Here is a 13,676-nt window from a genome sequence, read left to right as displayed (position 1 = left end):
CCCTGCTCCCCGGGCGCGGGGTTTAGGCGCCGATCTCCAGCCAGGAGCAGAGTTCAGAGACCTGGGCGGTGGCCCCACCACTCTTGGGCTCGGAGCCCGCGGCGCTCAGCTTGTGTCCTAAGGCGGTGTCCGTGACCTCGCCAGCCTGGGGCACCGGGCAAGCGGCCCCACCCTGCTCCCCGGGCGCGGGGTTTAGGCGCCGATCTCCAGCCAGGAGCAGAGTTCAGAGACCTGGGCGGTGGCCCCACCACTCTTGGGCTCGGAGCCCGCGGCGCTCAGCTTGTGTCCTAAGGCGGTGTCCGTGACCTCGCCAGCCTGGGGCACCGGGCAAGCGGCCCCACCCAACTAGGAGTAGAGAGCTCGGGTAGATGCTGAAGACTGAGGCGGGGTGGGGCGGGGGTAACTCCGTGGTAACTCGGACTCGGAATCCGCCGCCAGTGCAAGGTCAGGTTGCTGGGGCCGCCAAAGCCCCAGCACGTCCGGAGCGGATTCTTGGGAGCGAGGGAACCCCGGAGCCCCGCGCGGGCGCATTTTCTCGAGGGACGATGGAGAGAAGGGCTTCGTGGGGGAGGTGCACCTACCCCGCAGATTCTGAAGACGATACTGGGTGTCGGGATTCCGCTGAGCATGGTGCGAGCAAAAACGAAGCAGGCGGAGTTGCGATCCGCTCGCATCTCCCAGCGGCTTTCGGAGTAGGATCGCCCATCCCCTGCATTTGACAAACGGGGAAACCTAGAGCTGGAAGAGATGGGCATCTCCAAAGCCACATTGAGTGGTCCTGGAGGCGGGGAGTGGACCCCCACCCCCCGGGCTGCAGAAGCCTTGCAGGGCTGTCTAGAAATAGCAGTGATTTGTAAGAAGAGACCGGTCGGTTCCAGCTTGGCCACTCTGGGCTGCCTGCCTGCAGGTCCTCTCGGATTATCTCCCCTTGGAATGGTGCCGTGCTTTAGAGATGCAACCTGTGCGGAGCGGGGCTGGATGAGCAGGCTGGAGGCTTCTCTCCTCTTTAATTTGAGGGTTCCACCGAGTATCTTCTAAACTTCCGGATCTCTGGGCCTCATCCCCTCTGCAGCTATTTCTGCACTTCCTGTACTGACAAAATTTCCCCCTAGCAGGCTTCACGCCTTTGCAACCAGCACCAGGGCAGAAGTTGTACGGGGCCCTTCCTTCCCGGTTGGTTAACCGCCCCCCGTTTCCTGGTATGGCGACTTGGCAGTCTGGCGCTGGCCACCCGCCAGGGGCTGCCAGCTGGCTTTCACGTTGCTCGTGTCTGCTTCAGGCGCTAGTAAAGTCTAAAGTCTAACTAGGAGCTCGGTAACTCAGGATAGCTCCTGATGCTCTGCTCTCGGGGCGGGGCTTCCCCAGAATCCGACCTCGTGCCTCTGACCAGCCGCCGCTTTGGGACTGGCACTCAGTTCCCGAGCTCCCTGCAGTGCGCACGCGCACAAGTTTTTTGTGCCTGGCGCCCCAGATCTTGATCTGGGCGTGGCCTTAAAAGCTGGGGGCGGAGTGGAAAAGCCTTTGCACGCATGCGCCGGGGCCCCTAGCACATTCCTTTGCTACCTCATGGCGGTTGGGATCGCTGGGGTCGCTTTCCGCCGGTGCTTTTTTTGGTCCTGTCTTGAAGGGCTTGGGGCTGTACTTGATACAAGTCCCTGTGTGGATGGAAGAGAGCCGGTCAGGCGACACACAGTAATCTTGTTTGCGGAGAGGCCTGCCCTGCCTGAGGTTAATAAGGCAAGATGAGTGAGCCCTCAGGAGGTTTTACTTACACTGAAACATCAATATTATTTTTCCATGCCAAGGTGAGGTCCTTTACCCCAAGATCCTGGCCAGACTAGACGCTGGCATTAGGTCTCCGTACTCTTTTTAGCTGCCTTTGTTTCCCTGCCCTCTTTGACGTCTCCTGCCCATTTTAGTGGCAAATACCCAAAAGAAAGTAAAATGACGTTTTCCCCCCTAATACAGCTCCGTAATAATTTCACTAAAGTGCAGTGACACCGAATATTTTCCTTCTGTAGGTTCCTTTGGGTTCTAAGTCCAAGATGGCCAATCTCAAGGATCAGCTGATTGTGAATCTCCTTAAGGAAGAACAGGTCCCCCAGAATAAGATTACAGTTGTCGGGGTTGGTGCTGTGGGCATGGCCTGTGCCATCAGTATCTTAATGAAGGTAAGAGAGTTCACCACTCTTCGCCCTACCTTCTTCTATGACTTCCTCCTGGAATTGTATTATTACATTGTATATGAAAAGATTTAGGCTCATATACTCTCAAAATTTATGTGAAACAACACTTGGAAACATACTGATATAGCAGAAGGGTTATTGAAATAAAAGTAGTAAAGGGCTAGGCAGTCAGTTCCTGAAATACATTGTATTAGCATGCCTGTTGATGAAAATAGTCCGTGGCTTTAAAGGACCAGCTTTTTTTGGTTTTTTGAGACAGGATCTCACTATGTAGTTGAGACTGACCTGGAACTCACTATGTAGCCCAGGCTGGTCTCAAACTCACAGCGATCCTCCTGCCTTAGCCTCCCAAGTGCTGGGAAGGGACCAGTTTTTGTTTCTTTTTTTTTTTGTAAAGACCGAGTATCTCACTGTTAGTCCAGGATGGCCTGGAATTTGTGATTCCCCTCTTATCTCTAGGCCAAGTGCTGAGATTACAGTCATGTGCCACCAAGCCTGGCTTGAGCCAAAACCTTTTTTTTGCGGGGGGCTGGGGATGGAACTCAGGACCTTAAATAGCCTCTAAAAACTCTTTCATTAATTTTAGTGTTTTTTGTTGTGTTTTTTGTTACCTGAGATTGAACTCAGGACCTTGCACTTGTGAGGCAGGTAGTGGAACCACTGAGCTAAATCCCTGGCCCTCTTTTATTTTAAAAATTGAAAATGACCTGTACTTGTGATAAAATCATACTGAGTGGAGAATGTTAAGCTGTCCTGACCAAATCCCTTGGCCCTCTTTTACACTGCAATTTTGAAAGTAAAATTTAATTAGAAAAAGAACTTGTGAACAGAGAACACTACTTAACTCCATTCAAGTCAGGTAATTCAAAGTGTAATTGAAGCAACTTCTGCATTAAAATATTCTAACTTCATAGTTGGAATTTCTAATAGGGCAACAAAGTGATGAATATATCTACTGGAATAGAAACTGATGCCTTTCCCCACACATGAACCCGCTATGGTCCTTTTTTTTTTTTTTGCCTCTGATTCAGGTGTGGGATCAAGTAACTACCAGACTACTATGATTGTTTTTTTGGTATCAGGGATCAAACTTGTGCTTGAGGCAGGTGGCAGAATCATTGAGCTAAACCCCTGGCCGTAGACCACTCATTGTAGATGATTTGGGGGTAGATCTGTAGTGCTAATGGTAGATCACCCTCCAGTAGCATTAAAGCAGTTGTTGGTGTTCTGGGTCTCAGATGCACCTATGAACTTTTAAATAGTTTCAACTGGCAGAATATTTCTTGCCACTATAATGCCGTATACAGGTCTTCATGCAAAACTACTAGAAATTTGCATGTATGGAAAATAAACAGAATGATCCAGCCTGTCACTTTTGAATTCCATGTCTTAATATTGGTCATTATCACCTATTTAATATATAACAGCCTAAAATTGGTATAAACTACATTTTTTATGATGAGTAAAGCTGCTTTACATAACTGGAAGTTGTTTGAACTTTTCCTATGCCAAAAAATAAAGAAAATTTAACTTTTTTGGGGGGGTGGTTCGGGGATTGAACTCGGAACCTTGAGCTTTCAGGGTAGTCAGTGGCACCACTGACCTTTGGGTTTTTTTTGTTTATTTGTTTTTGAGGCAGGGTCTCCCTGTGTAGATCAGGCTGACCTTGAACTCACTGTACAGCCCAGGCTGGCTCCCAGTGGTCCTCCTGCCCCAGCCTCCCAAGTGCTGGATTACAGGTATGCACCACCATGCCTGAGTACTATAGTTAACTATAAATTTTATGTCTTTTAGGACTTGGCAGATGAACTTGCTCTTGTTGATGTCATGGAAGACAAATTGAAGGGAGAGATGATGGATCTCCAACACGGCAGTCTTTTCCTTAGAACACCAAAAATTGTCTCTGGCAAAGGTTGATTTCAACAAATTTATATTATAGTCCATGCTAGACTTAAATTCTTATCAGGCTTGAAATGTTAAGCCCTTCAAAGCTTTTATATATATATATATATATATATATTGAATTGGAGAGCCTTAGGATAATTTCACATTGGTACTTACAGATATCCAAGTTTTAATCTCTCGTAAATGGTTTCAAATGGAAATTCAGTTTGTACATGTTGTGGAAACCATCTGGATTAAAATGTAATGAAGAAAACTCTGGGTTTGCTTTTAACCCCATTATGTCAGTTTTAAATTAATGAATGAATGAATTTTGCTGGGGATAGAACTGAGGCCTTGCACCTGTTAGACAAGTGCTCTACCTCTGAGCTACACCCCTAGTCTTGCTTCACATCCTTAGGTGGTTTTACTACCACCACCCACCCACCCTGACCCCTCTTCCTTTCAACATTAACACAAGGCTCAGAATAGGGTAAATGAGTCTGTTCACATAATTTTGGCTTAGCTCTTTCATGCTTAACTAGCACCAGCCAGGAAACTGAGATTAGCCCACATAATGTCCATTTGGCCCTTGAAATTCAGCCCCTTTCCTGATAGACAGCTTCTTGGTTCAACTCTCCTGCCACAGGGTGCAGAAGCAACAAGTGCTTTGTTATAAAGGTGTCTGTTTAAGGGTGGGAGGATTGATGGTCTCTTGACAACAGGTAGCTGAGTGAAAATAGGAGTATGGAAAAGTGAACATTGAGCCTAGGTAGCAGAAATTGGGGGTATATAAGGAGTTGTCAGGACAATCAGTCAAACTTGATTGCTTTTAGTTCCTCTTAGTTACATTAGGTTACAACATGACTTAAAAGCTAGACTACAAGGAAAGTATTGACTACTTTTTGCCCACTTACAGGGCCACAATTATAGAACTTGAAAAACTAAAGGAATGATGTAGAAGGCAAAAGGGGTGTGTATATATGGAATAAACTTTGCTGCCTAGGTTAAAACATTCTCTTAAGGGTCTTACTCTGTTCCTTGCTTCCCTTTAGACTATAATGTAACGGCAAACTCCAAGCTGGTTATCATCACAGCTGGGGCACGTCAGCAAGAGGGTGAAAGCCGTCTTAATTTGGTCCAGCGTAATGTGAACATCTTTAAGTTCATCATTCCTAATGTTGTAAAGTACAGCCCAAACTGCAAGTTGCTTGTTGTTTCCAATCCAGGTGAGGTTTTTAACTTTATAAAGACATATGAGCTATAGAAAAACTGGTAGAATGTGCTATATCTTATATACACATTTATTGATTCATTTCTCATACTTCCCTCCTGGGAGTAGATGTGTGTTTCTGTAAAATAGTAAATTTTGAAATGTGAGAGGAATGTAATGTCACTGAACATAGCTGGAACTTACTTGCCCGAGATCTTAGTTATGTTTATGAACAGTTATATTCTACTAACTGGTATACAGTTTATGTTCATGAAACAGTATAGTACTTCTTAAGATGGCCCTGAGGTAGTACAAAGATTTAATGTTAAGTTAAACCATCAAATAGTCACAGTCAGTGTTAAAATCATTCAGAATTGTGTCTCCTGAGACAGGGTCTCCCTATGTAGTTCAGGCTGGCCTTGAGCTCGTTGCAATCCTTCTGCCTCAGCCTCTGAGTGCTGAGATGACAGGCAGGTGCCCGTACACCCGGCCCTGAGCACGTATCTTGTGTATCTCATTGTCTAGTGGATCACCTAGTTTTTGCCTAAATATTGTCTTCGCAGTGGATATCTTGACCTATGTGGCTTGGAAGATAAGTGGCTTTCCCAAAAACCGTGTTATTGGAAGTGGCTGCAATCTGGATTCAGCCCGGTTCCGTTACCTGATGGGGGAAAGGCTGGGAGTTCACCCACTGAGCTGCCATGGATGGATCCTTGGAGAGCATGGAGACTCTAGTGGTGAGCATTAGTTGATTGTATATTTGTCTGCCTCTCAAGTGCAAGATCCTTGGTTTGATCCCTTGTACAAAAAAAAAAAGTTGATTGTATATCAAATTCTTTGGCATTTCATTATTAAGCAAGAACCTAAATCGAATATCCATAAATAAAGGTAGAATGGTTTCCTGGAATTTACCATTTGTATAATTATATGCTAAGAATTAAGATTTTTAAGGGCTGGGATTTAGCTCAGTGGCACCATGCCTACCTCATAAGAGCAAGGTCAAGAGTTGATTCCCCAGTACCAAAATTACAATTTTTACTATTTTATATGACTTTTTGTTCTGTACTGGAAATTGAACTCAGAACCTTGTGCTTGCCAGATAGGAGCGGTGCCTGCCACTGGGCTAGATCTCCAGCCCTTTATATGACATTTTACAGCAAAGAGAGTAGAGGAGGAAATTTACTTTTTTTTTTTTCCCCCCTCCAACTTTACTTTTACTTTATGTAGCTAGCTATTTTGGTGCAAGATTGAACCCAGGCCCTCTTGTATGATAACCACATGCTCTTTCTTATCTACCACTGAGCTACACCCCAGGCTCTGGACACATTAAACTATAATTCTTAGGTCCTTTACTATCTACTGCAGCTATTTATACTTGGCTTCCACTGGTGCCTTGAAGGTCAGCCAACGTGAATGGAGGGCACGAGAGCATTCTGTTGCAGTCATGGTTGAAAGGTGACACAGTTCGTGCAAAGTGCTCAGAGTTCTTTTATGTCAAGAAAATTTCTCATGTTTGTGTACTGGTTTTGTATTTCAAGTATATATGGGCTAAATATTTCAATAGGTTAGAAAAACAGGTTAAAATATATAATTCTTAGTGTCCTATATCTCAAGAGATAGAAATCTAATAAATGTGAGAAAGGACACCTGCTGGATGGCATCTACCCTGTTGCCCTCAAAAGTAAGATCTAACCGGAAAATAATCGAGTCTTGAAAAGTACAGATCAAAAATGCCGGCCCTAGCTGGCTTGTCCTTGCCGTACCTGCTGCCATCACAGAGTAGCCACAGAGCAAGGGAACCCTGAGGTACAATTCATCGGTATCCATCAGTAACGAACAGCTAGGGTTTATGGGGATGCACGAAAATAAACATGTGCTATACTGTTCTTTTCAGTGCCTGTGTGGAGTGGAGTGAATATTGCTGGTGTCTCCCTGAAGAATCTGCACCCCGAGTTGGGAACAGACGGGGATAAGGAGCATTGGAAAGAGGTTCACAAACAGGTGGTTGACAGGTAATAGATTCATAATAGGCAAAATGGAAAATTCAAATTTATTTTTATCTGAAAGATTGAAATTTTAATACAATTTGTACTTTGAGTATTTGAAAATAGAAAATTTCCTTTATTAAGCTTTTTCTTTTAGATCATACAAAGTTAACCAAAAAATGGTTTAAAAAAATACTGATTGAGGGCTGGGGATTTAGCTCAGTGGTGCTGCTGCCTGCTTTGCAAGTGCAGGGACCAAGTTTGTCTCTGGTACAAAAAAAAAAAAATACAGATTGAGCCTCACAGAGAGCTCGTGCTTGTACTCTGAGCTACTTGAGAAGATGGAGGGCCAGGAATTTAGCTCAGTGGCATCACACCTGCCTCACAAGCACAAGGTCCTGAGTTCGATCCGTGGTACCCAAAGCAAAAGATGGGAAGTTGGGGCATTTTGGGAAACCTTGTCTCAAAAGGGCTAGGGACATGGATGAATGGTAGAGGCCCCCCAGGTCTGATCCCCAGTGTGGACGGGAGGAGATAGCACCCAGGGCTGCCAGTGAAGTGGAGCTGCTGGACCCCTCCTGTGTGTTGGCGGGAATGTAAAATGGTCCCACCACTCTGAAGCAGTTTGACAGTTCCTCAAAAAGTGAAATATCAGATATATCATACAACCCAGCAACTTCAGATAATGAATCCCAGAGAAATGAAACTCAGCACATGAATAGGTAAAGATATTTATTTAAAACTACAGACATTTTTGTTAAGGTATCTTTGGGTTTTTTTGAGACAAGAGTCTCACTATGTAGTTGAGACTGACCTGGAACTCACTATGAACTCACAGTGATCCTCCTGCCTCAGCCTCCCAAGTGCTGGGATTACAGGCATGTGCCACCATGCCCGGCTCAAAAGTATCTTTTTTTAATGCCACAGTCTTATACAACTTGGTAGATATTTGCCTATACTGGAAACAAGATAAAGTAAGTTAGACTCTACTCTATGGGGAGAGTCAGTTCTTATCTCAACGACATCCATGACTGATTCATTCACTTAGGAATAAAATATTTTTTAAAATTTATTTTTTGAACTTTTCGCTTTTTTGAGACAGCCATACTATGCTGTCCAGGCTAGCTGTGAATTCACTACGGCAATCTTCCTGCGTCAGCTTTTCAAGTGCTCAGATTTTAAGTGTTCCTATTATACCTTGTTTATTCAGATGATAGTAGGCATAAGCAAGATCAAGATTCAGAAAGGTACTAACAACAACATAAGCAGTTACTAATTATTAGAAATGATGGCACTTCGGAAGCTGAGGCAGAGGATTACCACGAGTTTGAGGCCAGCCTGGGCCACGTGAGTTCAGGGCCTGCCTAAACTACAAAGAGAGACCCTGCCTCAGAAAATCACCCCCACAAAAAAAGAACTAGAAAAAGAAATTGTTAAACCAGGTACTAGTATGTGCCTATAATTTGAGCAGGCAGGAGGCCAAGGCAGGATCACAATTTTTTTTTTTTTTGTTTTGATACTAAGGATCGAACTCAGGACCTTGCGCTTGAGGCAGGTGACAGAACCACTGAGCTAAAACCCCTGCCCCAGCATCACAATGTTTAAGGCCAACCAGGAGATCCTGTCCCCCAAAAAACAAAACAAGTAAATTGTTAAAATAAGGAACTTTCCATCTGGTATTATCTACTTCTAAGTTGAGTGTTCATATAAGGACCTCAGGTCTATAAACTGAATAAGTCATAACCCTTGGTTCATGATTGGTCTAGGCAAGGTTTATTAGTCTGATGCAGTTAGGCACGTAAGTAAGCTAAATCGCTGGCCCTGCACTTTTTATTTATAAGAGTTGGCACTTTTGTTTGAGTTCTCTCTCCGTTCATTTTTGACAGGTATGCAATATTCCATTATAACAATATAATATGATTTTGTTTGCTTTGGGGGGGTACCAGGGATCAAGCTTGGGTCCTTGCACTGGGTGTGATGGTGCATGCCTGTAATCCCAGCACTCGGGAGGCTGAGGCAGGAGGATTGCTGTAAGTTTGAGACCAGCCTGGGCTACATAGTGAGTTCCAGGTCAGTCTCAACTATGTAGTGAGACCCTGTCTCAAACACCCCCCGACAAAAAAAGACTTGGATCCTTTCGCTTACAGGGCAGATTGCAGAACCACTGAGCTAAATCCCGAGTCCCTAATTTTGTTTACTTTTTGAGAAAGAGTCTCACTATGTAGTACAGAGTAGCTTTTTTTTTTTTTTTTTGTGGTACCGGGGATTGAACTTGGGTCCTTGCTCTTGCAAGTCAGGCCACTGAACTGCTGAGCTAAATCCCCAGCCCTTGAGTAGTTTGAATTTTTGATCTTCCTGCCTCATCCTTCCTAATTCTGGGATTACATTGGCTTTACTTTTTTTTTTTTTTGGTACCAGAGATCGAACTCAGGATCTTGCACTTGCAGGGCAGGCGGTGGAACCACTGAGCTAAATCCTCACCCTCCAATTTTTCTTTGAGACAGGGTCTCACTGTAGCTCAGGCTGTCCTTGAACTTGGGATTCTCCTGCTGTAGCCTCCAGAGTTTTGAAATTGAAGGTGTGAGCCATGACCCCTGGCACACATGGCAGTTGATCCATTTGGTTGGAAAATATTGGCTTGTTACTGACTTTTGCTTTTGCTAACAGTACTAATGAGAATACCCCTGTTCATAATGTCCTGTGTACATGCACAAGAGTAACTCTTAGATGCATGTTACTTAGCATAGAACATACATTCAGCAAATGCTTTGATTTTCTTTGTTCCTCTCTCCCTACTCTTTGCCCTTCCTTGCCTTTACCCCTTTCCCTAACCTTCCCCATTCTACAGTGCTTATGAAGTGATCAAGCTCAAAGGCTACACATCCTGGGCCATTGGACTGTCTGTGGCAGATTTGGCAGAAAGTATAATGAAAAACCTTAGGAGAGTGCATCCAATTTCTACCATGATTAAGGTTGGTCTGTGTACAGCTACATTGTATTTGAATGCTGTATTTCTATATTCCTGTGTGTGTGTGTAGCAGGTTAATGGAAATAATGTACTCTCAGCCTACTTATGGAAAGAAATAGTTGGCCCGTATTACTGTCTACTACATTGTTGGGCGCGTAGATTCTGGGGTTTTTTTGTTTTTGTTTTTGTTTTTGGTACCGGGGATTGAACTCGGGACCTTTTGCTTGCACATATTGCACATAGATTCTTGATAACTTAATTAAAAAGCTCGTGTGTGTGTGTGTGTGCGCGCGCATGCATGTTTGTGTGTGTGTGCGCTCTTTTGTGATAAGTAGAAAGCACAGGGTTGCCAAAGTATTATACAATAAACATTGGAGAGCACTATATGTAATAGCGAGTGAGAGTTACCGTGTTTTTTGGTACCGGGATCAAACTCTTGGGACCTTGGGCTTGCAAGGTAGGTGGTAGAACCACTGGGCCAAATCCCCAGCCCTGAGGTTTTATTTTTTAGAAAGGACATCTTGAGCTGGGCAAGGCCAGAAAACAAATAAAACACCAAAAAAATCTTGTTGTTTTAATGACTTTGTTTTTTGTTGCTATTTAAAGACTTATATACTATACACAGTATCACAGCTGAACCTCTGGAACTTTTTTGTTTTCTGTTCTCAGGGTCTCTATGGAATAAAAGACGACGTCTTCCTTAGCGTGCCTTGTATCTTGGGGCAGAACGGCATCTCAGATGTTGTAAAGGTGACCCTGACTCCTGAGGAGGAGGCGCGTTTGAAGAAGAGTGCGGATACCCTGTGGGCGATCCAGAAGGAGCTGCAGTTCTAGTCTTCCTGTGTCACACCGCCTCGCTGTCTGGGCTACGAGGGGATGTAGATGGAGGCTGTGCGTGTTTTCCTTTTTTTATCTGCTCTGTGGTTGAAGCAGTCGTAGCATTAAGATGGCCTGGGGAAATCATCAGTTTCCCAAAGTTAGAAATAGAAATGGTTCAGAAAGCCCCACAGTTGTATCCTGATGCTGGATGGCACTTGTGTAGTCCTAACCTGGTTAGTATAAAGTAGCCCCACCATCTCAGACACCACGGCCAATACCGCACAGGCTCCAGTCGCCCTTTGAACCAGATGTGTGTTGCTCTGTTGTGTAACTTCACCAACCAAGCCTAAGTCTTTTTCCCAGTTGGTCACAGCCTGGGATTCAGTGTATAAATCCAATGCTGCATGTCTACGCATAACTGTTTTAAAGGATTTTATTTTGTGTATTATATATATATCAGTAGTGTACATTGCCATATAATGTAAAAAGGAAAGATCTACCTGTGAACGGTGTAACCAAGTGTCAAACCAACTACAACACCAAATAAACCTTGAACAGTGACTACTCTTGTTAATTTATTGAGATACTAAGTCGTAGACACCATTTTCTCATTACAATATTGTTTTTAAATCCTACTGTTGACTAGTGAGCAGACTTTCATTTAATACAAATTTGTATTTTAAGGCTGTTAAAAAAGACGTAACTAGCTTGAGTTGTTTAGATACTACTAGCACTATAATAAATAATTTGACATAATTTATACCTGTATCAGTCACTGTCCCATTACTGGAACAAAAGACCTATGTCTGAAGGTGGAGAGATTTATTTTGGCTTCCCGGTTTCAGAAGCTCCATTCCATGGTTGGCTGCCTCAAAGGCAGAAACAGGCATAGTAGAAGGGGCTGGCAGAGGAAAGCTGCCAATCCATGCCAGGCAGGAAGTAGCAGGACAGTAAGAAGCCTTCTTAATCCTTCCCTGCCCATGCCACCATTTCCAACCAAGCCTTTCCTTCTAACTGCACACCCATCTAGACAGTGTCCCCATGGCCAGTCACCTGCAACAACTCCACTTCTGAACACGAGGCTTGTACTTTTTAAACCACAATAGTATCCTATAGCTCATGTAGGTATCAGTTATATATGAAAGTTAAATTCCAATTTAAAGGATGTTATATTTCCTCTGGGGTACACAAATTTTTGAGGCTCTACCAGTTAGCCATTCTAAACCAAGTAGTTCTGGTGGTTCTCTACTGGAAATTTTTCTTTAGATAGCCCTCAAAATATTTTTGTTATTGACGCCTATCCAGGCCTGAAAATTGTAGAGGAATTAACTGTAAAGATTGTTGTTTCACTTCAAGTTGTTTTTTTCCCAGTTTTGGGAGCTAGTTAGGAAAATGAAATTTGTAATACCCCTCCCATATAGAATGACAAAATTGGTCAGTATAGTTTAGACAATTTGCTATAATTGGATTTGGATTTTGCTACCCTATAGACTTCAAAAGGAGCATAGTTAAAGTCTAATTTATATACCAGAAAATTCACTTAAGGTGGGGCTGGAGTTCAGTGGCGCTGCACCTGCCTAGCAAATGCAAGGTCATGAGTTCGATCCCCAGTACCAAAAAAAATTCACTTAGGGTATACAATTAATGCCCATGGATCCCAGCACTTCTGGAGGCTGAGGCAGGACTGAAGAGTCTGAGCCCAGCCTAGGCAGTTTAGAAGTTTGGGCAGACTAAATAAGCACTGAGGATATAGCTCAGTGTGAAAGCGCTGGGTTTAACTCCCAGTAGCAGGGAAAAAACAGACCTCAAAGCAGTATTTTTTTAAAAAAATCTTTACCCACCAGGGATTTAGCTCAGTGGTTCCACTGCCTGCCTCGCGAGTGCAAGGTCCTGAGTTCGGATCCCTGATCCAAAAAATTCTTTACCTCATGCCTACTGTACTGTGGTAGATAATGTGGTATTCAGGAGTGAAGTAAGATAAATCTTGACTCATATTTACAACACTGCAATCGAATAAGCTAAAGTTTGCTTGGAATACTTGGGCAGATGGGAAGAGCAATTTCTCTTCACCTAGCATGAGTTTGGTCACTACCAAGATGGCAACCTCCCCTGTCACCAGGGTTCTGAGGCAAGTGTACAGCTTGAATTTGTAGGTCACCTCTACCCCAGTGGTATAAGTGAGGTTACTATGGAAGTACACGAGCAAATGATTTTACCAATACTAAGTGCCACGCCCGTTCACTGAGAGGGAAGGGCATGACCATCTTGGCGCTGGTAGGTTGAGAAAAGCGCCGTAAGAGAAACAGAACAGAGCCAGGCATGGTGATGCACGCCTGTAATTGCAGCACTTGGGATGCTGAGGCAGGAAGATCACTGAGGCCACCCTGGGCTACACAGTGAGTTCAAGGCCAGCCTGAACTACATAGGGAGACTCTCAAAAAACCAAAGGGGGTGTGGGGGAGAAACAGATATGAGGAGTTGTGGTAGTTGACATATTAATCAAGGAAAGCTGCAGGGAGCATGGTTTATTGTACACCCGACCTGAAAGTGAGGACTTAACCTCAAAGCCTGGGGGAAGAGCATTCTAGGTATAGAGAACAGTAAAAAAAAAAAAAAAAAAAAAA

At 44.0% G+C, this 13,676-nt stretch overlaps 1 protein-coding gene across 1 annotated transcript; it reads left to right on the top strand.

Annotated features, from left to right (window-relative positions):
• Positions 1–1,548: 1,548 nt before the first annotated feature.
• LOC104856026 (L-lactate dehydrogenase A chain) lies at positions 1,549–11,613 on the top strand. Its single transcript, XM_010615133.3, has 8 exons — positions 1,549–1,805; positions 2,022–2,171; positions 3,981–4,098; positions 5,123–5,296; positions 5,844–6,017; positions 7,175–7,292; positions 10,114–10,237; positions 10,903–11,613. The coding sequence occupies exons 1-8, from the start codon at positions 1,743–1,745 to the stop codon at positions 11,065–11,067; spliced, it is 1,086 nt and encodes a 361-aa protein (XP_010613435.1). The 5' UTR covers positions 1,549–1,742; the 3' UTR covers positions 11,068–11,613.
• The last annotated feature ends 2,063 nt before the right edge of the window (positions 11,614–13,676 follow it).

The sequence above is a fragment of the Fukomys damarensis genome, unplaced genomic scaffold (assembly GCF_012274545.1).
Source record: "Fukomys damarensis isolate Sample0158 unplaced genomic scaffold, DMR_v1.0_HiC HiC_scaffold_16, whole genome shotgun sequence".
NCBI classification, from domain to species: Eukaryota; Metazoa; Chordata; class Mammalia; order Rodentia; family Bathyergidae; genus Fukomys; species Fukomys damarensis.
This window is presented reverse-complemented; position numbering and strand designations above follow the sequence as displayed.

Coding starts and splice junctions, on each gene's coding strand:
- LOC104856026 (XM_010615133.3), top strand. CDS start 1,743: ATGAGTGAGCCCTCAGGAGGTTTTACTTACACTGAAACATCAATATTA. Junction 1,806..2,021: donor TATTATTTTTCCATGCCAAG/GTGAGGTCCTTT, acceptor TTCCTTCTGTAG/GTTCCTTTGGGTTCTAAGTC. Junction 2,172..3,980: donor CCATCAGTATCTTAATGAAG/GTAAGAGAGTTC, acceptor TATGTCTTTTAG/GACTTGGCAGATGAACTTGC.